Source organism: Pogona vitticeps, chromosome 5 (genome assembly GCF_051106095.1).
Source record: "Pogona vitticeps strain Pit_001003342236 chromosome 5, PviZW2.1, whole genome shotgun sequence".
In the NCBI taxonomy this organism is placed as follows: Eukaryota; Metazoa; Chordata; class Lepidosauria; order Squamata; family Agamidae; genus Pogona; species Pogona vitticeps.
The window spans coordinates 5,381,050-5,406,641 of NC_135787.1; the positions used below are offsets into that span (position 1 = coordinate 5,381,050).

At 47.2% G+C, this 25,592-nt stretch overlaps 1 protein-coding gene across 3 annotated transcripts in view; it reads left to right on the forward strand.

Annotated features, from left to right (window-relative positions):
* The window catches only part of SMOX (spermine oxidase), a 51,383-nt gene extending 27,382 nt beyond the window's left edge, over positions 1 to 24,001 (forward strand). For 2 of the 3 annotated variants that reach the window (XM_078394458.1, XM_073002107.2), the window contains exons 3-7: positions 8,568 to 8,794; positions 13,558 to 13,731; positions 14,279 to 14,984; positions 22,021 to 22,181; positions 23,509 to 24,001. In XM_078394458.1, coding sequence (XP_078250584.1) covers positions 8,568 to 8,794; positions 13,558 to 13,731; positions 14,279 to 14,984; positions 22,021 to 22,181; positions 23,509 to 23,646 — 1,406 coding nt within the window. In that variant the 3' untranslated portion in view covers positions 23,647 to 24,001. Of the gene's footprint in view, positions 1 to 8,567; positions 8,795 to 13,557; positions 13,732 to 14,278; positions 14,985 to 18,420; positions 18,601 to 22,020; positions 22,182 to 23,508 lie in introns of all 3 variants that reach the window. The other variant, XR_012087831.2, reaches the window with a different exon arrangement.
* The last annotated feature ends 1,591 nt before the right edge of the window (positions 24,002 to 25,592 follow it).

The following is a 25,592-nucleotide window of genomic DNA, read 5'->3' on the forward strand; positions in this document are numbered from 1 at the left end:
GTCTTGCTGGAAGTATTGGAGAGACGAGCTGAATAGGAGCCAACAGTGTGATGTGGCTGCAAAAAAGGCAAATGGTGTTTTAGGATGCATTAACAGAAGTAGAGTCTCCAAATCCCATGAGATAATGGTTCCTCTCTGTTTGACACTAGTTAGGCCTCATCTTGAGTACTGTGTCCTGTTCTGGACACCGCAATTCAAGAAGGATGTTGTCAAATTGGAACAAGTTCAGAGGAAGTCATCAAGGATGATTACGTGGCTGGAAACTAAGCCCTAGGAGGAAAGACTGAAAGAACTGGGCATGTTTAGCCTTGAGAAAAGAAGACTGAGGGTAGATATGGTAGCCCTTTTCAAGTACAGTGGTGCCTCGCTTAGCGATGTTAATCCGTGCAGAAAAAATCACTGCAAAGCGATAACATCGCTAAGCGATATTAAAAAGCCCATAGAAACGCATTAAAACACCATTAATGCGTTCCTATGGGCTTCAAAACTAACCTTAAGCGAAAATCCTCCATTGCGGCGGCCATTTTCGGTGCCTCTAAAGCGAGGCAACACAGCGGGCGGCCATTTTGTTTACTGCCTATCAGCTGGCCGAAAATGGGGGCTTTGCGATGATTGCTTCCCCGCGATCATCGCAAAGCGAATTTTCACCATAGGAAACATCGCAAAGCGATCGCTTTTGTGATCGCAAAAACAGCGTTGCAAAACGATTTAGTCGTAAAACGGAGCGATCGCGATGCGAGGCACCACTGTACTTGAAAGATAGTTATACAGAGGAGGGGCAAAATCTGCTCTTCTTCGTGGTCTCCGTGAATGCACACTAATGGGTTTAATCTGTGCCTGCACAGAGGCCTCTGGAATATTCCAGAGCTTTATGATACGTTCGTCAAGGACTGCTCCCCTAGTACTACTCCGGGAAATGGTAAACAAAAGCAACTCCAAAAACACATTCAAAGCAGGAAGGCGTAACAGTCCATTCCAAAACTCCCAGTCAGGTAGCTGGTCACAGAGGAAAAGCTTGCCTGAAGAGAAAGGTCTTGGCCTGCATGCAGAAAGACAGCAAAGACTTGTCTAATCACTAATTTTTTTCTTCTAAATCAGTGGCAGTGATTTCTGTGAGTTCCATAGGTGTGGGAAGGCTTATGCCATCGTTTTTCTAAGAGCTGAAGGTATCTGTAATCTTCCTGCCATTGTGGCTATTATGCTGGAGTACTAAAAGAAACCTCTGTGTATGAGACAATATCTCAAAATTGTAAACAGGGGATTTACATGCTAAGAGACAGTGGGCGTGTGGCTAAACTTTGGGGGGTGGTGGAGGAGGGAGGCACCAGTGTGTTTGGAGCAACCCTGGGTTTTGTAGAAGAGCCACAAATTTGAGCGGACAACATCCCACCTACAAACAGCCCAGAGAACACCAAGCGGAGGCTCAACGTCCCCAGGACGTTCAGTGTGTGCTGAAATAAAGAAGCCTATTTTGCCCAGCTTTAGACACGAGAGATTCCCACCTTCTAGAACGGGGGAAAGCCTCTACATAGGTTGGGAAGTTGCCAAAATGTGGTGCCCGCAGGGAAGGGGGCCGTGGCTATCTACTGAATTACCACCACCACCATCTTAGAACTGCAGAGCCGGAAGGGACCCCATGGGTCATCGGGTCCAGCCCCTGTCAAGCCTCCTTGACACCACTGGGGAATCGAACTCCCAACCTCCGGCTCCATAGCCAGAGACCTAAATCCCTGAACTGTCCAGCAGTTCTTCCTTGGGCTGCCTTGGGAACCCAAGAGGGTCCTAAGGCTTGAGTTCCCTCACCTCTGTTTAGGGGCATGGATGGCAGTAACTACTTGAAGCTTGAGGGTCCCGTACTTCCTTTGCCTATACATAGGAGATTCCCAGGTAGAAAGTCCTGGTATCTGTTTCCCTCTCCAAAAACAGATGAGCTTGCTCTGGTTGAACATTGCGACAGAACATGCTTCTAGTAGTGCTGTTATTTTCTTCTCTTTGCTCCTCCAACAAAACAGATTCCTTTTTATTTTAGACATGAACGGTTGGATTAACCAAAGAGCTCTGTAGGTATCCATCAGTTTTGAGAGACAATGGTCACGTGCTCTGAATATAGGTCTTGGAACAGCGTCTAGTGCAGCTGAGAAGACCAATTCGAGAGTGACCATCCTTTCCACACTGAAGACAAATACAATCTGTCCCCTGTCCAGCTCCCTGATTTGGCTGGTTTCAGGACGGCCTCTTTGACTGCTGGACAAGGGACTCCTCAAATTGGGAGAGGCCGTGATGCACCGCCTGCCTCCAGGCTGAACGCTCAGATGTCAAGGTTTCCCATCTGTTGAGGTCCATTCCTAAGGCCTTCAGATCCCGCTTGCAGATCTCCTTGTATCACCGCTGTGGTCTCCCTCTGGGGTGAATTCCCTGCACTGATTCTCCATACAGGAGATATTTTGGAATCTGACCGTTAGCCATTCTCACGACATACCCAAGCCAACGTAGACATCGCTTTTTCATTAATGTATACTTGCTAACAATTCCAGCTCGTTCTAGGACTACTCTATTTGGAATTTTGTCCTGCTAGGTGATACCAAAAATGTGTTGGAGACAACGCGTATCCCAAAGGGGCTCTAGCTATTCTCTTTCCCCTCCTTGTTTCGCTTTGTCTTGACATCACAGACTGCCACTGAGCTGATAAACACACAGCAGTAAATTAAAACACAAACATCTGACAAGGTCTCTCAGGGTGGGGGATGCATGAGAAAGGATGCCGGACAAGTCCAGCATCCGGTTTTTTGGTGGAGTGCTGTAGAAGTGGCTGAGACTTGGCAACAACCTTGAAATGGGAAATGGGTCATAGACTGCCGATAGAGTTGTGTCAGAAATAGCCTCGTGGCAGTGTGTGCTGCCAGACAGGAAGGAGGGAAGTACTTAATATCCCAAGTTCGGGCGGGAGGCTTTGCCACTGTCAACGCACCTGTGGAACATTTCCTGGTTTTTTTGTCTTTATATATAGAATGCTTGGTCTTTTCCGTGCACAAGGGGGATTACACTATTGTAATACGGCACACCCACACTGCTTTCTTGTGCCGACATGACATACTTCCTTGCTTTTACACTGTCAGGAATCCTGTATCATTGCACTTCCATGCATCCTTGCAGTTGGGGTGAAATGCCAGCATTGGCATTTTTGCATCATGTTCTTGCATGCCCAAAGGAGAAGATCCAGACAGCGTCCCCCTTCTTTGTGTGAATTAATGTGAGCTGTCGTGTGGCGCTAGGAAGTGTGGAGTAGTGGTTGGAGTGGGGTGGCCACTCTGTCTCCCTGCCTGGCTCCGCTTCACCGGTTGTTGGGAGGACATAACGGGAAGGAGGAGAGCTGTGTAAGCAGCCTTAAGTTTTCACGAAGGCTTTCACGGCCGGGATCTGATGGTTGTTGTGGGTTTTTAGGACACTTTGGCCTTTTTCTGAAGGTTGTTCTTGCTAAAGTTTCGCCAGTCTCTGTGGCTGGCATCTTCAGAGGACAGGAAGATCCCGGCCTTGCTTGTTACAGCCAGCAAAGGACAGAAGGGACTCCCTCATCACTGCAGGAGTATACTGGATACCTTGCAGTTGTGGCCAGGTATATTGGAACCACAAAATGTAGCATTCACACCAGAATCAAAGAACATGAGAGACAATGCAGACTAAAACAACTGGAAAAATCAGCAGTAGCTGAACATGCCCTAAAACAAGCTGGACACGAAATTCTATTTCAAAATACTGAAGTACTGGACAACACCAGCAGTCATTATGTTAGATTGCACAGGGAAGCCATTGAAATCCACAAACACCAGTAGAGCTTCAACAAGAAAGAAGAAAGTTTAAAACTCAACAAAGCCTAGCTCCCAGCACTGAAAAATACAGCCTGCAAAAGGTCAACAAACTATCCAGCTACAAGGATTGGTGATCAGTGCACACAAAAGACCAGCTAACAACACCCATCAATCACAGTGACAGATAATCTCTCCCTCTTATCACAACAATACACCCACAACAAAAAACATGCTGATCCCCACAATCACCCAATCTCCTGAAAAGGACAAAAGCTGATCCCACAGCTATAAATGCTCAACTATCCAAGTAAACTGCACCAGAGCACAGACAGAGATCTGACTCCTGTCCTCTGAAGATGCCAGCCACAGAGACTGCTGAAACATTAGGAAGAACAACCTTCAGAACATGCCAAAAGAGCCTGAAAAACCCACAACAACCAGCCTTAAGTTTGTTCGAGAGATATAAATTCAAGCAGATACATACAGTCATTAATTCCCCTGCCCAGGCCTCACTGAAGCAGCCATGCTATTGTGCAGTTCCTCTCAAGTTGTCCTGAGACATCTCCATCCATCTCCATGTTTAATGGGCCTCCGGACCTATCCGAGAACGCTGCTTTCCATTCCTTTACAAAAAATGCATCTGCTTTTTTAATGGGTGGGGGCAGCACGCATAGTTACATGATTGATTGGAAGGCTAATCAGAGGTAGTTGTGTCAATGGAATACCAATAACTTAGTGGGTTAGGTCTCTGGCTGTGGGGCCAGAGGTTGGGAGTTCGATTCCCCCACTGTGCCTCCAGGGAGAAGAGCCAGCCTGGGTGGCCTTGGGGCAGCTGTACAGTCCCAGGGCGCCCCCAGGAAAAAAGGGAATGGTAAACGATTTCTGAATATTCTCTACCTGGAAAACCCTGGAAAAGAGTTGCCATAAGTCAAAACTGACTTGACGCCACACGGTGGTGGAATTAAAACTCCGGGTTCTTCTTCGTGGCCTCTGTGAATCACACCCTGAGTGATTCGCGCCTGTGTGGAGCCTCATCGGAAGATTCTAGAGCTTCTGCGGTAGCAATAAACACATTAGACTATTACCCTCCCCACCCGTATAAGTACCTTGGCGCCAAGCATCCCCTTTCAGTTTCTTTCAACCGCCACATTGAGAGCCTCATAATTCTACTTCTGTGAGTAAAAGAGAATGAGAGCTTATTCTTGATTCCTTCCTGTTATCAGTCATAGATCAAACTCATTATCATCAGAGATTTTTCCTTTCCCCTCCTTCAGCCTCTGTCCGCAGCACACGCACACACACCCCTTCAATTGTCGGTTTTTCTCCTCAATTATTTTCTCCTATTCATGGCCCCTTTGGGCCCGTTTAAGCACTGTGTTGTCTGTGATAATAAGATCCACTTTCTGATGGACACACTAAGTGCCTTTTCTGTTTGGGAGAACATCAAACTTCCTCCTGTACCCATTGCAAAAAATTTAATTGTGTGATTGTGTGATTTGCAGAGTTCTTCGACCAAACTCCGAATTTGGGAATAATCCTTACAATCAGTTCAAATGGCCCAACTTCCCTGTAGGTCCACTTCCCAAACAAAAAAACAGCCGTTACTGAATCATCAAAACAACGTCCATCGGCTACACCTGCTCATTCCGATTCTCCATCTGCATTGTCTAAGACCTTGAAGACACACAAACCGAAACCCTCGATACCGAAGTCCTAGACTTCGAAAACAATTTCTAAACATCAGAGACCTACTGAAGCTGCTCCAGCTCTGGAGCCTGTTCCTCCTAAATGAGCGAAGCAGTCTAAGCCTACAGACATCCTACCACAACCACAACAACTCTCTGAATCAATTTCGGTCAGATCTCCCTCAGATGATGACAGACTTCTGTCCCATCAACCCTGTTCTCAGTCTCCAGAATGGGATGATAGAGTCGACCGACTAACGTCCACTCCTCCCAGTCCACAACCTTCGATTCCTCCCAGCAACCCTTCAGTTATTCCATCACCCAAGAATTCCCATCGCGAACAGCTTGGTTCCCAGTTCTCCGCGGTCTCTCATCAGACATCCACCATCTCCCCCGCCTGCCACACCTCACACAGAACCAACTCCCAAGTCCTACACTTGGACTTACCTGTTCTGTACCTGGCATCATGGAGGATTCTCCCTCGTTAATGAACATTCTTCATCATGCCAAAAAACCATCCACAAGGAAAGCCTGCCTGTACAAATGGAAGAAATTTCAATCCTTTACCAAATCTTCCTTATCATCCTCCATCAGTCCGTCACTTCCCACTGTTCTCCGCTTCCTCTTATATCTCAAATCCAAGGGCCTCTCCATCTCATCCTTGAGAGTCTACTTTTCAGCAATAATATCATACCAACTTCCAAATTCTCCAGCAGTAAACTTCTTCAAACATCCTACAATGAAACGTTTCCTGAAAGGTCTCTCTCATATCTACCCCGATACTCGACCTCTCTCTCCACAATGGTCACTAACTCTTGTTTTGAAACAGTTTACAAAAGCTCCTTTTGAGCCATTAGCTACAACTGACTTAAGACTCCTCACCTTTAAAACAGCTCTTCTTGTAGCTATCACCTTAGCTGGACAAGCTAGTGAATTGGCAACTTTACACTATGACTACCCTTGTCTACAGTTTTTTCCCGATAAGGTGAAGTTATTTATGGACACTTCCTTCTTCCTCAAGATTGTCTCTCAATTTCATCTTTCCCAGCCGATTGTCCTCCCTTCATTTTTTCCATCACCTTCTTCAAACCAAGAAAAAATCCTCCATACGTTGGATGTCAGAAGAGCTCTTGCTTTTTATCTCCAGCGTACCCAGCCTTTTACACAGTCCTCTCGTCTCTTCATAAGCCATCAGCTACCTACAAAAGGCCGTCAGGTGACTTCCCAATCTATCTCCAGACGGGTCACCTCAACCATTCATTTGGCTTATCAACTTGCTTGACAACCAGCCCCTAGAGTGGTTCGCCCTCACTCCACCAGGGCGGTGGCAGCCTTTACAGCCTTTCTCCGCAGCATACCTCTCCCAGACGTCTGCACCTCTGCCACTTGGGCACAGCCGTCCACGTTTATCCATCATTATAGACTCAACCTCCGGCAGAAGTCTGATGCAGTATTTGGACATGCTGTTCTAGCCTCTACCTTGGGATGACACCCTGCCTCCGGGTAAGACAGCTTTTTAGTCACCCAGGGTGTGATTTACAGAGGCCACAAAGAAGAACGACAGGCTACCCACCTGTAATTGTAGTTCTTCGAGTGGACCTCTATGATTCACACATCCCACCCATCTTCCCCTCTGTCACACCATTGTTTGCTTACTATTAAGCGGTGGTTGGCACAACTGAAAGGGGACGCTTGGCAGCAAGGCACTTATACGGGTGGAGGGGCCTATTCTAATGTATTTATTGCTACCGCAGAAGCTCTAGAATCTTCCAATGAGGCTCTGCGCGGCGCGAATCACCCAGAATGTGAATCACGGAGGTCCACTCGAAGAACTACAATTACGGGTGGGTAACCTGTCGATCCTAGGGCATGCATTCTTTCTGTATTGACAGGACTCAGACTCGGGGCTTAGAAGAATTCCATTTTTTTTGTACTCCAGTTCTTGCAACTGTGGCTGGGGGATTCAATAGCCCCCTTCCCCTGCTCTAAATCCTCTTCTTGGTTTTGCTGAAACCTGGCATTGCTTGAAAGAGACAGTCCAGGAAAGCATGGTCTATCCTGACTTTTCTTTTCAATGCTGCCTAAATGGCTCCCTCAGCAAGTTGAGCTGAGGAAGAGAGCAAGTGGCTCAGGACCAGCAAGGCATGGACCATGGCACGACAGTGGCCCTCACACGCTTTAGCGCTGGAGAATCGGCGAGCCTGATCAGTGTTTCTTGTGGGAAGCGGTGGTGATGGCTTAGTCGTCCCTCCAGTTACCCTGACAGGCCAGATTGGTGGAACAGTGGGAGAGCCCCGGCACAGTGGAAAGAGGTAATCGCAGCCTGCAGGAAAACAACAACAACAACACACACTCATAGGGAACTAGCGTCAGTTTCAGCAAGGCTGGCACAGGGGCGATGTAAATCCTCCCCTCCTTTTGGAGCTGCCTTTTAGTCAAGATTAAGCATCTGTGTTTAAAGGATGTGATTAACTTCACACTTTGATGTTGCTGGCTTACACGAGGCTTGTCTGCTTTGAGGAATATTGGTTAATGAGTTTTTAAGTGTACAGGTGGTCGGGGCTATTTTTAGCTTTGCCTGGCCTTGTCTGTTCAGCTGCTGGTGCTGCTGTGCAGAACAGAGACATGTTTGTGTCCCTGGTTCTCTTGCGTGGATGGGAAGCATCCAGAGCGATAACAGATTCCCATTATCATTAGCCTAATCATGCTGACCCAGCCAGGAGCCTTCTTGGCCAGGATAGATTGATAGCAGGGGACCAGATGTTCCCTCCTGCAATTTGAGTGTCTTGGATTGGTGGCCGTGAATACCCCAGCACATGGGGCGAAGATCACAAAAACAGGAGTGTTGCTGAAGGAGTGGAGATGATGAATCCTATCTCGCCAGCTCCCATGTTCTTGGAACTTGGGTTGCATTGTCTTCTAGGGTTGGTGTCTTTGTGCCACTGGTGTTCAGCAAAGCTTCCCTTGCCTTGTCTTGTTCCGGTATTATTGACTCTTTGTTTCGTCCTCAAAAGTATTCGTCATCTTTCTCTTCTAACATTCCAACTTTGGGCTTCTTCTCTTCCCTCGCTTGCAGGACACGCTACTTTTGAACTGGGAGCTACGTGGATCCATGGTTCCAATGGAAATCCAGTCTATCATCTAGCAGAAGATAATGGCTTACTCGAAGAGACGACAGACGACGAGAGGAGTGTGGGCCGTATCAGCCTCTACTCCAAAAATGGGGTGGCTTATCACCTCACCAACAACGGTCAAAGGATCCCGAAAGATGTGGTTGAAGAATTCAGTGATTTATACAACGAGGTTTGTACCGAATTGACTCCAGGTGGTATCAAAAGATGCATGGGAGCTAGATGGGAAAACATTGCCTTCCAAAGGCAATTTGGTCTCCTCTATCTCTTTCGCACTGTTTCTCCCAGGAGTCTTGACCATCGGCCTTTTAGGGGGTGGGGGCTGAGGAGATCTGAATGGCATTATATTCAGAGGGTGCCGCCCTGTCAAAGCATGCTATACCAGTAGAATCGCTCTTGAAGAAAACAGTTGTTTGTTTCTTGGGATGGAAACATTTCGGGGGCCGTTTGCTCTTCTGTCGCTGCTGACGTCTTGAATTGGATGGGCTGGAGGGAAAAGTGGAAACGGCCATTGTAAAAGGGGACCGGAAGCGGAGGAGAATGCAAGACCGAGTGAGTCTGTTGTTGAGAATGGAGGCATCAAGAGGGCATCCTTATTGCCCGGCTAGGTAGCAAGGGTGACATGGGAAGCTTTCTTTATGGATCAGGCATGATGATTTGATCTGCTGAGGACTACCACTGTTATGTACTAGGTGTGGCGTTAATTAAGATAGTTTTGCTTTCATCCCTTCTTAGCTAGCCAGAAGTCAAGTCACACTTTAGTAACATTACTTTTTAGGTATTACAACTTCTAGAATCCTCCTAGCCAGTATGGTCTGGATTCAACCCCTGTCCGATATCAACCCCACAAGTCCCACCTTCAGGGTTAAGTGGAGGCTTTGATCCTGGACATGTAGAAATTTGCCAGACCCTGTCTTAGCTTGTTTGATCCTTTCAAGGGCCTTGGGAAAGCAGATTAGATGGAGAGGCAGAGACTGGCTTGAGGCCATCCGGGGGAAGCTGGTTGATCCTTTCCTATGCAACAAGTGAGCTTGAAGTGTTGACGTGTTGTTTCCTGTACTTGTTAAGTTGGAAGGGAGCCCATGACCATTCAGATTCACATTATGGGAGCCATAGACACTGGTATGGCACGCCAGTGCATGTACTTTGCATGTTCCCTAATATTTAAGGCACACACCTCCCTTGTGTGATGAACATGTGCAGCTACCACACTGGGGTGGAAGGGAGCCTTTGCTACAACACTGAGCAGAGGGTCACTCCTGGATCCCCCCCCCATTCCAGACTTAAGCCCCAAGACCCTACCTCTCATGAATAATGAAAATGGGTTCCTAACTGTGTGGATTGCTGTGTGTCCATGTAAGGATGTGAGCTGTTGTGGGTGTGTTTATAAATATTGCTGGAGTGGGCAGGCGGGCAGTGACTGAGTGTTGTCTCCATCTGTGTACTTCTTCGAAGGTGTGGAGGCTAAGAGCCTTTCACATCTCTTCCCTGTCTGGTTTCCCATTTTCTGTTGACTGATCTGCACCCCAATCCATTTCACATTTACTTGGATATCGGTTCTTCCAAATCTGCTTGTTTGCTTATTGCATTCTTAGCACACCCTTCCTCTTTACTAATAACATTCAAAGCAGCTATCAGAGATCCCTAAAAGATAGCAAAATATAAAACCTTTAAAATAATCACAATAAGCAATAAGTGTCAGAATGTTTTGCTTACATTCCCTCCCTAAGATGCCAGCCGTTGAGGCTTTGAGTGTGGATTTCTCCATCTGCTGGCCTGCGAAGAGTTATGAAGTACAAAATACTTTGGAGATGTATTAGTTAGATCCTCTTAGAACATTCCTAACACTTCTTAGAATGCTGGAAATTAGGGTCACGCAGTTGGTTTAGGCCCCCCTCCCTACATCTTGGGACTCTTCAGCATAGACCATTGTTTGAAGTTTTAAAAAAATTAAGCCTTTTCGTTCTCTTGGTCAAGCAGAGCACAAAAAAAGCAGTAAAAACACAATGGATAACTAAGCTTTGGGCCAGTTGCTAGCTTGGATTGTAATGCGGTTTTTGCTTGTCTCGTGAATGTGTGATCTGCTTATGGGAAGGGGAAGCAGCTTACGGAAGCTGAGTGGCTTTATGTGAAGGCAAGGTTTGCAACAGCTTTTCAACATTTTTCACTAGGCACTGTCTAAATCCAGGCTATGAAAATTTCACCACCCTAGTAGGATGCAGTAGGACCAGAAGGAGGCTGAGCTGGGCGAATCCCTGACCCTCACGCAGTGCAATGGTGGAGCTTTCTCCCCAGAATCACATCGATTCAAGAATTCATGCAGAAGTAGACTTACATCCTGCAACGTATTTGCCTTCCCAGTGGTGAACGGTGCCTGTAGGCATCATCTACTTGCTGAGTACATTTCTTCCTCTGTAAGCAAAAGCATCTTGGATAACAAGCACCATAGCCAATCTCATGAGTTTTGTTATCGAGGTGCCTTCCTTTTTCCCCAGCCAGTTTGATGTGTTGGGAGAAAAGGAAAGGAAAGGATACCTTGATGCGTCTTGCTTGTCAGCAAGTTGACCCTATTTGAGGAAAATGGAAATGGCTTCTGGTGGAAGGAGGTGGAGCAGCCTAGGAGTTCCTTGGGTGTGTGTGTGTGTGTCAGAAAATAACTCCCCTAATACAAGACATATTTATTTCATCTGATTCTGTTTTACTTTTGATTCGCAATATTCAAAACTGGAGGAGAGGGCAGGTAAAGGTAAAGGTTAAAGTTCCCCTTGACAATTTTTGTCCAGTCGTGTTCGACTCTAGGGGGCGGTGCTCATCCCCGTTTCCAAGCCATAGAGCCAGCGTTTTGTCCGAAGACAATCTCCCGTGGTCACATGGCCAGTGCGACTTAGACACGGAACGCTGTTACCTTCCCACCGAGGTGGTCCCTATTGATCTACTTGCATTTGCATGCTTTCGAACCGCTAGGTTGGAGGGAGCTGGGACAAGCGACGGGAGCTCACTCCGTCATATGGATTCGATCTTACGACTGCTTGGTTTTCTGACCCTGCAGCACAAGCTTCTGTGGTTTAGCCTGCAGCGCCACCACGTCCCCGGAGGAGAGGGCAACATTTGCTTATAATTTGTATGCATTGCCTTAATAATATGCATGACCGTCAAGTCAATTCTGACTTATGGCGACCGTTTTCAGAAGAGGTTTGCCATTCCTTTCTTCTGGGAGTGCCCTAGGACTGTGTGCAACTGGCCCAAGGCCACCCAGGCTGGCTCATCTCCCTGGAGGCCCAGTGGGGGAATCGAATTCCCAACTTCTGGCTCTGCAACCAGAGACCTTAAACCATCTTAGCAATCCAATCTTACCCAATGCTTTACTGCTGAAATATTGAGCGAGGAGGCTAAAGAGACCTGTCTGAAAGGAAGTGCTGTACAGTGGTGATGCCACAACTGTAAAGCATGTGCAGTATCCGCTTGTGGATTGTACTTCTCCAGGGGCCATCATCTATAGGGACACCCACTCACCCCCGTTCTGAGGCTTGGAATGAGAATAATATCGCAGGAGATAGGAGATCATAATTAGGCTTAGCTTTAATATGGCACTTTTGAACATTAACAAGGCACATCATGTTCAACCCCCTCCTAAGGCTGAGAAATGACATCCTTGACCACATGGAGAAAGGCATGCCACCTTCAAGGGTAATCCATTCCACTTTCGGAAACCTCTTATTGTCCAGAAATTCTTCCTAATATTTAGACAAAATCTCCTTTCTGTTTTAAATCAGTGACTTCAGGTTCTACCTCTGGAGCCACAGAACACAAGTGTGCCCCATAATCCATATGACAGCCCTTCATGAACATCACATCACCCCTCAACAGTCTCATCTCTACGCCCCTCTCAACCATACCAGCTGAGATTGGGTTTCCAGATATTTTCTATTACCAGTTTGGTCTCCCTCAATGGAAATGTCCCAGCTTCAGCTGTATTTTGGCTTTCCAGCAAAGCCATTGTGTTATCTCCGAGTAAAAGTTAGAAAGAGAGTGAGCGGTAGAGGTGACATCTGGCCCGTGACTTCCTCATTCATAGCTCAGACTCTGAACCACTGTACTCTAGTGGTTCTCAGTAGGCATTCCCCATCTCATATCGGGTAGACCGTTTTTATTCTTGTCCACTGTTGAGCTAGACATTGTAGGTCTTGGGGCTTCCTTCTGTGTTCCAACTTGGTCCCCTCCATAGGAGCTTGGCTGTAGGCCATGATTGGAGAGTACCATAATTAAAACGGTTGGCATGCAGTGGCTGAAATCCAGTAGTAAGTTGCAGCTGGAGTAGGTTCATTTGGACTAGGTGAGTCAACACATACATAAAATTCAATTGATTCCGTGGGTGTATTCGAATTTTCTTACTAGAGAGGGACAGGAATCAGTTTGTGCCGCTTCATACAAAGTCTGGTGTGGCACCACATGTGCCGTGCATTCCCTCTGCCCACCCCGTGGCTGGCTTCCCCACTCACGATGCAGCGTGCACCATCCGGGTCCTCCTCCTCTGGCAGTACTTCAGTCCGGGCAGGAGACCGGGCTTCCCTTCCCTGCCTCCTCCAGCAGCCGCCCACTCAGTCGAGGAGGCAGGACAGGGATTCTCCTTGTGAAGCCATTGAGTGGATTGGTTCGTGCCCGTCTCTGTTTCCTGCTGCTGGATTTCAGCCAAGGTATAGTTTCAGCCAGGACGGCATTTTATCCATTTTAGGATCAGAGCTCTGCGCTATCAGTTGGTGGAGAATGCAGTGGAGTCCTGCTAGAAAGCTTCCCATGGACATCTCTTCTGCTACAAAGTGATGGATTAAATAATCCTCTGATTTGATCTAACTGGGCCCTCCTTGTGTGGTAGAAAGAGAATACAGCAATTCTACCCCTTTTCATGTGCGTTTCCCCTCCTTGCCCCTGAGACAGGTCTATAACCTGACTCAGGAGTTCTTCCAGAGTGGTAAACCAGTCCATGCCGAGAGCAAGAACAGCGTGGGAGTCTTCACGCGAGATGTCGTGCGCAAGCGCATCAAAGCTGATCAGGACGACTCAGAGGTGATCAGGAGGCTTAAGCTTGCCATGATCCAGCAATACCTTAAGGTAATTTTGGGATTTTGCTTGGAAGGCTGCAGAGGGGACCCCATTGGAGGGAGGGTTGGAAAGAGCCACCTGACGTAGTACAGGCTGCAGGATAAGACATTGTCTTTAAAGGATGTTTACTTAAAATGTTTCACCCCACATCACCCCACTAATGTGTGAAAACATCTGAAGCTGCTTTACATGGGCAGAGGTCTTTGGTCCGTCTTTCCCAATGAGCCAACTTTCTAGGTTCTTTAAGAAGGGAAGGTCCCCAGTCTTGCTTGTTTGAGTTTGTGTAAGGATTTATTCTGCTGGATCCATACCAAATTCTTTGTAGACCACTGGTTTTCAGTCTCTGTCTCTCCAGATGTTTTGTACGGTAACTCCCCTAAGTCCCAGTCCGCATGGCCTGTAGTGAGGAATTCTGGAACTTGGAAGTCCAAGACCTCTGGAGGGCCAGAGGCTGAGAACCAGCAGTTCATCTAGGGTTAGCCAGATGCCTCTAGAAAGCCAACGAGGTGCAAGCTTTCCACACCTAAAATGTCGTTCTCTGCCTGCTTTGCCCTAGGTGGAAAGTTGTGAGAGTAGCTCTCACAGCATGGATGAAGTCTCGCTCAGCGAATTTGGGGAGTGGACCGAGATCCCCGGAGCCCATCACATCATCCCTTGCGGCTTCATGAAGATTGTGGAGATCTTGGCCTGCTCCATCCCAGAGCCGGTCATCCAGCTGAACAAGCCAGTGAAGTGCATCCACTGGAACCAGTCCATTAGCAAGGAGATTGAGCGCGTGGCTGACCACAACAGCGACCGCATGGAAGATGATGATGATGCCGGCTACCACGTCCTGGTAGAGTGCGAGGACTGCGAGTTCCTTCTGGCTGACCACGTCATTGTGACAGTGTCCTTGGGAGTCCTCAAGAAGCACCACGAGCGCATGTTCAGCCCCTGCCTGCCAGAGGAGAAGGTCCTGGCCATCCAGAAGCTGGGCATCAGCACCACCGACAAGATCTTCCTGGAGTTCGAGGAGCCCTTTTGGAGCCCCGAGTGCAACAGCATCCAGTTCGTCTGGGAGGACGAAGCGGAGGCCGAGAGCCTGACCTACCCGGAGGAGCTGTGGTACAAGAAGATCTGCAGCTTCGATGTCCTCTTCCCGCCGGAGCGCTACGGCCACGTGCTGAGCGGCTGGATCTGTGGAGAGGAGGCCTTGATCATGGAGAAGTATGATGATGAAACAGTGGCGGAGACGTGCACCGAGATGCTGCGTAAATTCACAGGTGTGTCATTCCCCCTCCCCTTTCTGCCCCTTCCTTGGAGGTACGGATAGCAACGTGCGGTCAGAAGAGGAAAAACGCTGGGCAGGGTGGGGGTGTGGAGGCATAAGAGGAGACTGAATAGGTGCCTTTCTGGATTTAGCCTCTTGGTGGGTAGATCTGCGGAAGCAGCTGTCTTCAGTCCCTCATCTGCAGCCCAGTGTTGGTGATAAAGCTGCTTATTCGGACTGGCAGCACTTTTTCCAGGCTCCCCAGCGTAGATTTTTTCCCTTGTTTTACTCCTAGACATGTTTCAGGTGGGGGTGCTGAGAACTGAACCTCAGACATCATTATATGAAAAGTGTACACTCAGCTTTTCTGCTGTGGCTGCTTCCCTTTCGTAAAGCACACTTCCCAGAGGGTGGTCCGGCCCACTCTTGCCTCGCCAACACAGCTGAGCAATCCTTTGCTGATAACCCACGAGAGTATTCTAAACGTACCCCAGCCTCGTGAGTTGATTCTAAACTCCTTCCTCGGCTTTAGTTGAGAGTTGAAGTGCCTCTGGCCTTTGAGATGGTCTTGAACTCCAGGTCCCATCAGCTCAAGAGCCATGGCCGGTGGCTGGGAAGGGGAGGCGTTTTTGACCACATGTCCTCTGGAGGGCCGTGGGTTGCCCAACCCTTGCCTCAAATTGCACGTCGTTGTGTAGGGTTTTAATGGTGCATGCGTTCATCTCCTCTGCAACTGTGTGTATATGTGGGTGTATAGGTGTGTGTTCTTGAGCCTGGTGTGTGCAGGATAGGGACATTGATTGTTGTAGGATAGTTGTAGCAATCCTGACACCCACTCAATTTTCTGTTTTCCCTGCAGCCCTTGTAAATTTGGCTCCAATATAGTCACACAGGGACCATTTCTGGGCTAATGTGGTACGCTCAAAGGACGTTCCTATGAGGGTGGGCGCTCTCTTGGTGCAACCCTCTCGTCTTGACTGACTCTACTGTCGCCTTGCTCAGATTTTGAGCGGTAGGAAAGCATTTATCTCTAGACAGATGCTCCGTTTCCTCTGTGCCCAGGTATGGAGGTTGGGCATGCCCTCAGGAAGGCACAGATCATTCTTTTGGGCTCCAGCTTCCAGAATCCCCCAAGTCAGCCTGGCTGATAGGCATCGTAGCTGGGAATTCTGGGATTTGTAGTCCAAGAAAAGAACAACTCACCCGAGCTAGGAGAGTAGCCTTCCAGCTGCTGCGATTTGGAAACAGCTGTATTCCATCACTCTTGGGGGGGAGTTATCTCGCCAACGTGTGGAAGATTGGTGCTTTGGGTCTGCTCTGAATTCTTCAAAGTTGATCATACACAATCATTGGCGATTGGTGCCCGTTTCTCTGCAGAAATGATTGATTTCTGGGGCTTTGGTTTCCCACCCAAGTGAGCCGAGTGGATTATTGGGATTTGCTTGTCCAAATGTCCCAGGCTTGAGCCGCCTGTGAACCATTGACAACGGCGGCTTTTTGTAAATCTGATTAAAGTGGCGCCCTGTTCAAACAGCCCACTGCCTTGTACACAGTCCTTTGTCCACTAAGCCCTCCCTGCGAGGCGCCAGGATTTCAGGGGAGCCAGAAGCTTTCCGGGAGATTATTTCAGTTGCTCTGAAAGCCCCATCCCTCCTTTTGATCTTCCCATGTCGCTGGGACTTTGCAGTACTATTCACAGTGAGTTTAGTGAGTTTGGGTGGCTCTTTGATCAAGAGGAATACAGTATAGCAAGAGGATGGCTTGGCCAGTTGTCTTCACTCAAAGCCATTGGGTGTGGGCGTATCAGACCCTGGATCCTTTTATGTCACTGTATTTGCACTAGCAGTGCTCCTTCTTCTGAGCTTGCACAAGGAGATGCCAAGTGTACAAGCACTTTCACTTCTCACTTTGCACAGACACGACAACACAGCATTCTTGTGCAGACACACAAGCATGACATCACAGCACAGTTGCACAAGTGTGTAAGTGTAACAGTGCCATTGGGTCAGGGTATGGTTGCATGATGGGTGCTCTCTTGCTATTAGAGAGTCTCTGTCTACCAACATTCATTTGGATTTAGAGTTAGGGCTCCAAAAATTGTGATCAACCGGGGCAGAGTGAGCTGTGAGTAGGCTCTGGTCTCCAGTCTTGCATTGGGTTCTGGAGGTATGCAGAAGTAGGAAGATGTTTTACAACTTCTGAAGGTCTGGGAAATTCAGGTCAAGATCAAGGTAGGAGAGCACTTTTCTCCAAGTGTAAGGTCCTGCTGCCATTCTGGAGTGCTTTGAAATCAGCCTCATTTTTGTTTTTTGCTTATTCATTCGTTCGTTCCTTCCTTCCTTGTTTCTCCCTGTCCTTCCTTCCTTCCTTCCTTCCTTCCTTCCTTCCTTCCTTCCTTCCTTCCTTCCTTCCTTCCTTCCTTCCTTCCTTCCTTCCTTCCTTCCTTCCTTCCTTCCTTCCTTCCTTTTCAATGAAACCGATATATAAAACAAGAGGTTTAATATCAGTTATCCTATAAGCCTGAACACGAAGCATCAAATCCGATATAAAATCAAGGAGGGATGTCATTGAAGGCTTCGCTAAACCGTATTTTGAAAAGCCCCGTAAACCTTGGGAGGGAGGGGACCAGGCGCATCTCTGCCAGGAACTGGATCCTGAGGGCGGGGGTCACCCCAAAGATGGCCCTCTATGTTGTACAAGATTTCGTGGCTTCCCTCAGGGTGGCCACCTGGTGGAGCATTGCCTGGGATGGTGTGGTGGAGGCGGTACATGACTTGGGCATATATGAGAGTGTTAGGCTCCTAAATAAAGGTGCCACGGGAGTTGTAGCCTGGCCATAGGCATAGTTTCACCTGGGAGAAGTGTAGGAATTCCTTGTTCCTCCAGGAGACTTTTGAAATAGCCACGTTTTACAGCTGTTTATTTTTGAGCGAGTCCTTATTTCTCTCTCCCTTTATTCTTCTCCCATCTGCCGACTTCGGGCCATCTCACACTCACTATTTAAGGGCTAAAATGAAAAGAGGCGAGAAAATAAAATGAACAAGAAGAAAAAAATTTAATATATGTCAAAACACCCATCATATAAAACACTTGTTGATGTAAAGATAAATTAATACAGCTCACATCCCTTCTCCTCACAGTGAGCTCTGAGAATCCACCCCAAAACGGTTTCAGATCCAACCCCCACACCTCATAATTTCCAAACCCTTTGCATCGGCTTGCTTTATTTATTATTTTAGCATAACACTTGTTTAATTCTTTCTTTTTTTAAAAAAAAAATGTATACTTACTGTTTTAGCGTTTAAATACTGTTTTAGTGATTATAAGCCGCTTTAGGTCCTTCGGGGAAGAAGGGCGGCGTGCGAGAAATATTTTAAATCAATGAATGAATCAAATAAATAAATTAGCCTTCCTCCAACTTCCCTTTCATGGTTTTCGTGGGAATTCAGAAAACGTCCGCTGTCTAAGGACCGGCCTTCTAAAAACTAAGTGGGGAAGCAGATCTGAAGGACTTTCTGGGAACCAGACCGCACAGAGATCCACCACCACTAAAAAGACCCAACTTCATCTCTGCTTCGAGCGGCTGTGGCAGCCGGGACAGTATTTTACGTAGCTGAAGCTTTACAATGGTGAGGGGTTTCTCTGAACTTGTGGAGGTGTGTGCAGGTGAAATATCTGGATGTTTTAGCTTAAATCGCTGCGAGGAATCAAGAGACCCTGCCCTTCTTGGTTCGTTGGATCAAGATCCTTCCGTCCTCGGAGCTCTTCTTGAGCCTCACTTGGTCCTCTGACAGCTCTCAGCTCCCCATGGAAGGAGTTCATTGCTGACTTTCCCAGCAGAACGGAAGCCACTGGAAATGAAGTGGGACCCAGTCTGTGAAAACCTATGCCCAATAAAACATGTTAGTCTTTTAAGATGCCACATGATTTTTTTTTTTGCTGCAACAGATATCATGGCTTGTTGTTTAGTTGTTTAGTCTTGTTCAACTCTTCGTGACCCCATGGACCAGAGCACATGCCAGGCCTTCCTGTCTTCCACTGCCTCCCAGAGTTTGGTCAGATTCATGTTGGTCACTTCAATGACACTGTCTAACCGTCTCGTCCTCTGTCGTCCCCCTTGTCCTCATCTTCAGGATCTGTCCTTCCAGTGAGCCCTCAGGGTTGATTTCCTTCAGAATGGATAGATTTATTCTATTTGCAGTCCAGGAAACTCTCAAGAGTCTCCTCCAGCACCACAGTTCAAAAGCATTCTTTCTTCGGCGGTCAGCCTTCTTTATGGTCCAGCTCTCACCTCCGTACATCACTACTGGAAAAACCAAAGCTTTGATTATGCGGACCTTTGTTGGCAAGGTGAGGTCTCTGCTTTTTAAGATGCTGTCAAGGTTTGTCATTGCTTTCCTCCCAAGAAGAACAATTAATCCCAAGCAAGGTTTAGTCATCATTATAAAAATGAGAGCCATTGGCAGCTGATTCTGCTCCAACCCACTGCTCTCTGCTGATAGGTTCTGCCCTTCTGCAGCCACTTCAGAACTGATGGGGGATGATTATGGTGGCTGTGAGTTTTGTTGTTGTTTAGTCATTAAGTCGTGTCCGACTCTTCGTGACCCCATGGACCAGAGCACGCCAGGCCCCCCTGTCTTCCACTGCCTCCCACATTTGGGTCAAATTCATGTTGGTCGCTTCAATGACACTGTCCAACCCTCTCGTCCTCCATCGTCCCCTTCTTCTCTTGCCCTCATACTTTCCCAGCATCAGGGTCTTTTCCAGGGAGTCTTCTCTTCTCATGAGATGGCCAAAGTATTGGAGCCTCAGCTTCAGCATCTGTCTTTCCATTGAGCACTCAGGGTTGATTTCCTTCAGAATGGATAGGTTTGTTCTCCTTGCAGTCCAGGGGACACTCATGGCTACCCTTTGGAAATTCCCACAGCCTGGAATCTTGCAGGCTGCCCAGCTCACAGCTGTAGGATTCCCTCGCCCACAAGTGCTGGCGCCTTCTTCCCATTTCTGTGTTTCCAGCTTGACATGTTAATCCTGGTTCGAAATGTCCATGTTAGCATAGTTATGGGACACAGTTGGTTCTGAGAACAGCGGGCAAAGAAGAACAGCTCTTGAGCAAAAATCTTGAACAATGCTTTCTCCTGACAAGCCTCTTTCTGTATTAATTAGGGAATATCGCCAGATGTCTTTAAGAAGCTGGAAATTGGTGGGTTCTTTTTTTTAGCAGAATGGTGTCCTCTGCTTTCTCACCACATGTATATATTTGATCAGTACACAACCCTAAGAAAATCTTGCATTTCTTCCCAAGAATAACTTCAGAAAGACCCGCTAGAATTATTATCTCTTTTGCCAACCATATCACCAGGTAAAGTAAACATTGATTATGCAGGCAATCGGGCCTCGTGTGTTTGCGACTGGATGTTTAAGTGGCGCCTCGTAAGCTTTTCCAACTGGCAAAACCAGAACTTGTTGGCTTTAGATCAGACGAGCCGTTCAAGCTGGAAAATCACAGAGTCTTTGAACATGAAAAATGTGGCAGAAGTAGAAGTAGTAGTTTTCATGTGAGAGATGCACATCTGTTGTCTTACTTGGGAGTATCTGAATGTCAGTCCTCGCCTGAATGTCAGTGCTCCTCAGCAGTATGGAGCCGAGTTTACATTTTAAAAACGGCAAGCCCCAGAATCTCCCAGCTATCAGATGTTCCCTGGCTGTGTTGGTTGGGGTATTCTGGGAATTGCAGTCCCCAAAGGTAACTTTTTGAAGCTCTTACATGGAGAATCTGCATGCAGTTCTAGGAATCCCTATAAATGGTTTGCTGTGTTCCCACTTCTCCCGTAGATGGAATCTTAGAACTACAGAGCTGGAAGGGATTATCTGGATCATTGAGCCCCTGTCAAATTAGCACAGTGGGGAATCAAACTCCCAACTTCTGGTTCTACAGTCAGAGACCTAAACCACTGACCTGTCCAGCCATTCCGATATGTCTCCAGAGCATGCATTTCTTGGCAGCTTACAAATGGACTAGTATAACATTTCTAGTACCTATTAAGCACAGGGGATATCAGGCTAAATAAAGTTGGTATAGATCGGAATACCTGTCTGTTGAGCCAGGGTCTGAGAATTTGAATGCCCCGTGTACCAATGAGGAGAGGAACCAGCCAAGATTACCCAGAACAAGTGTGTGTGGCTTGTAGAGTTACTTTCCTTGCCCTCTGTGCAGCTTTAGGCAAGCTGCACTGTCCCAGAAAGCCACTGGAAAAGAGGACTGGTAAACTGCTTCTGAGTACTTTTTAACCTAGGAAACCCTATGAGAGTCATTGTACTGTATGTTGGAATTGAAGTGGCAGCGTATAATTACTATTATTTTTTGAGCCTAAATTTGTTTGCTAGTCCTAACTAGAGTGGACATGTTCAATCATTTCATAGAATCATAGAATAGTGGCGTTGGAAGGGGCCTCTAAGGCCATCAAGTCCACCCCCCTGCTCAAGGTAGGAATACAAATCAAAGGATACCTGCCAAGTAGTTGTATAAATTTCTCTTGAATGCCTCCAGGGTTGGAGCACTTACCACCTCTCAAGCTAATTAGTTCCGTTGTCGTACTGCTCTAACAGTTAGAAAGTTTTTTCTTGATATTCAATCAAAATCTGGCTTCCTGTAACTTGAGCCCATCGTTACGGGTCCTGCACTCTGGGATGATTGAGAACTCATCCCTTATTGTTCAACAATAAGTCAACACTTATTGACACCATGGATTCAACGGATCTGCTTGAGTTGGAACTAACAGTTGGCTTTAGGCTACTTTATTGAGATGCCAAGGTAGCATGGGTTTTTCTACTATTGAGGAGCCCTTTGATGGGTTAGCATCATTGCTAATCCATTGTGTTGATATCATTGTCAACACAACCTGACAATGATGTCAGGTTGTGCTGAAGCAAGGCTGCTTAGTGTGCTCCTAACAGGGCTTCTAGTGACTTGAGCTGCGTCATTTTCTGGCCTTTCACCGTGGATCATTCCTCCACTAACAGCGCCTCTTGTCTCCCTTTCGCTTTAGGGAATCCAGACATTCCAAAACCTCGGCGGATCCTACGCTCCTCGTGGGGGAGCAATCCTTATTTCCGTGGCTCATATTCTTACACGCAAGTGGGGTCTAGCGGAGCAGACGTAGAGAAACTTGCAAAGCCACTGCCTTATACCGACAGTTCCAAGACGGTTGTAAGTATTGCTTGGAAATGAGCCCCAAACAGCCCATGTAGAGCAAAAGAAATGCTTCTGTGAAACTAGCACAGAAGGCAGAATTCTGTACTAGTTTGGAAAATGAGTTGTCATCCATCAAAGACAGTATTGTGCAATGTGCAGGCACTGGGTTTTTGTTGAGTTGTCTAGAAGATTGGGGCTGAGAGTTTTGGATTTTCTGGGCTACAAATATCATCATTCTCCATTCTGGGAGTTCTACCTCCCGCACAGGCACTTTGCAAACACCTCTGTGTGACGAACTTTGCAGAAAAGTCTGAATTGGAAGGCTTTGAGGCCAGACAAGGCTCTACCCGAGTATCCTGCTCAGGTCCCAGCTAGCATTGGGGCAGGAACAGAAAGCTAGGCTTAGCCGAGCTAAGCCTCAGATGCTTTCAATTTAGGCCTTTCTTCCAGGGGATGTGGTGACGCTGGGTTATACCACAGAAGCCTCTGTGCTGCAAGGTCAGAAGACCTGGCGTTGTAAGATCGAATCCATGCGTTGGAGTGAGCTCCCGTTGCTTGTCCCAGCTCCTGCCAATCTAGCCGTTCGAAAGCATGTAAAAAATGCAAGTAGATAAATAGGTACCACCTCGGTGGGAAGGTCATGGCGTTCTGTGTCTAGTCGCGCTGGCCACGTGACCATGGAAGATTGTCTTCGGACAAACGCTGGCTCTACGGCTTGGAGACGGACATGAGCACCCCCCCCCCCAGAGTGACTGAACGAAATGTCAAGGGAAACCTTTACCTTTACCTCCAGTGTCTCACATTTAGATGTTTACAAAGTGCCTGTAAGCTAGGTAGAACTCCCAGAATGGAGAGTCTGGAAAGCTCATCTCGAGAGAAGACTGTATCGTGGTGCATCTTGCAAACATGCACAATGAAGTGCAAGTTTGTCCATGTAGTGCGCAGCTGGAGAGCCCGTGGGCATCCATGCATCCCTCTACTGCCTTTCCCATAAGTCTGGTCCACTCGCCCCCTCGTGTATTCCCACGTCTTTTTAAAAAGTTTCCCGAGAAAGGCCTCTTGTACTGTGCAGTTTGCAAAAAGTGTAGAATTCTATGGAGGTGCGTTGATTGGAACGCTCAGATCGTGGCAGAATTGCTTCTCCGTGCTTCCTAAATGTCCCAAGATTGAGGGTTCTTTTGTCTGGTTGCTTTTTTGATTTTAAGAATTGAGGCTATAGAGGCTTAGACGCCTCTATAGCCTCAATTCTTTGGGCTGTTTTCATTCCAGTACCATGTCTGATGTTCATATATATTCCTTTATTCCTTTCTGAGGCTTCTTTTCCTGTGTGTCCCTCTCCCAGCCTATGCAGGTGATGTTTTCGGGCGAGGCCACTCACAGGAAGTATTATTCCACCACCCATGGTGCTCTGCTTTCCGGCCAGAGAGAGGCGGCTCATCTCATCGAAATGTACCAGGACCTCTTGCAGAGCAAAAACTGAGAGGCTTGAACTTTCAGAAGAACCACTAACTCGTGATTTCCTTTTGCAGTTGTGCGTTCAACAGATCCTTTTCTTTTCTTTTTTTTAAAACGATTGAGACATTTTAATCTTTTTATATAAAAAAAATAAAGCTCTTCTAAGCATTTTAACCTCTAGTTGGTCGATTGTAGCTTACTTTCATGTACTGTATCGTTAACAGGAAAGGCTGTACTTCCTGTTTGGGTGAAGGCTGTTTCTCTTTTGTGTAACTTGATTTTGGATCGCACTTCGGGTGCTTTCTTTGGAGGTCCTTGCTCTCCCTGCCCTGGTCTTGTAAGTGCCTTTTCTATCTCAATAAATGTTGTAATATCCACTACACCCTTGTGCCATTGTCGTTCATTGCATCAGGACTTGCGTGGGGGACTCTGTGGCTGGATTGTCGTCCATCCGGACTGAAGTGAAGGAATGGAACACTCCGCGGTGGTCCTTGAAGCGTTGAACTTCTTTGGGTTAGCGTTGACCACCCCAAGAATTTCACAAAAAAAATGTTTGCCCGTAGAGATCTTTGTTAACCCATCAGTTACGTCCTCTGTTAATTGTCGGTGGTTGAAAATGAAAAAAGAATGTACTTCTGTGAAGCTTCCCTGCCTTTTCAGCTGGTTTCGATTGACTACTCTGTGTTTTCAGTCATTGTGTAGGTGCTAAATCAGGTCCAGCTCTCAACACTTGCTTGAATTAGGAGGTGTCTACTGTTCCCACCCCAAATGCTTCTCCGGCATGGCCTGTAATCTGAGCTGTATATTCACCTCCCCCCCCCCAGCATTTCATGGAATCTGCATCCCTAGAGTGGAAGCCAAATGCCCAGGGCGTTGTACGGTTGGAAGGCCGCTGTGGCTGTGCTCGGCAACATCCTAAACATACGGAGCTTTGTGTTAACAGGTAGAAAGTAGACACCTGCTAAATTAGGAATTGGGAGGTAAAAGCTTCCAGATAGTGTGCCATTTAAGGATGAAAAAAAGGTACAGTGGTGCCTCACTTAATGACATTAATTCGTTCCAGCGAAATTGCTGTAGAGCGAAAACGTCGTAAAGCGAAAATAAAAAACCCACTGAAACGCATTAAAACCCGGTTAATGCATTCCAATGGGCTAAAACCTCACCGTCCAGTGAAGATCCTCCATATGGCAGCCATTTTTGGTGCCTTTATAGTGATGAATCCGTCCCTAAGCACAGCGGGGAGCCATTTTCAGCACCCAGTGGCCATTTTGAAAACCCGACGATCAGCTGTTTTGATCGTCGTAATGCGAAGAATCGGTTCCTGAAGCAGGGAACCGATCTTCGCAAAGCGAAAAAAAAACCATTTAAAACATCGTTTTGCGTTGCATTCGCAATTGGAATCGCAAAAACATCGTCGTGAAGCGTTCATCGTAATGCGGGGTAATCGTTAAGCGGGCCACAACTGTATTCTACTCTCAAAGCCTTCAGGGGAATGTGAATCAAATCAGTAAATAAGCTAGAAGGCTCTAGTTTACGGGAAGCTATGAAGCTTTTGACTAGTTTCTATCTTCAAATTGATGGATGGATGGATGGATGGATGGATGGATGGATGGATGGATGGATGGATGGATGGATGGATGGATGGATGGATGGATGGATGGAGCTGCCTGAAACCTTTGTTTCAAAAGGTACATCTAACCCAAGAAGTGTGTGAATGACAGGTAAAAAACAGCATGGCAATATAGAGAGGGGAGTCTCCTTTCTCCTTCAGTCCCTAATGACGTTCCCGTTGAGCACCTGTCACATACAGCACTGATGGTACCTGTCTGTCATGGGTTTGGAGGGAAAGTTCCATCCTATGGGGAGTGGAAGGCGGGACATCAGGGGGGAGGAGCTGTACTGTATATATATTTGGAGCTGGTGTGGAGAAGTAGAGTTGGAGTCTGTGTGTCAGACTGGGTACAACTGTTT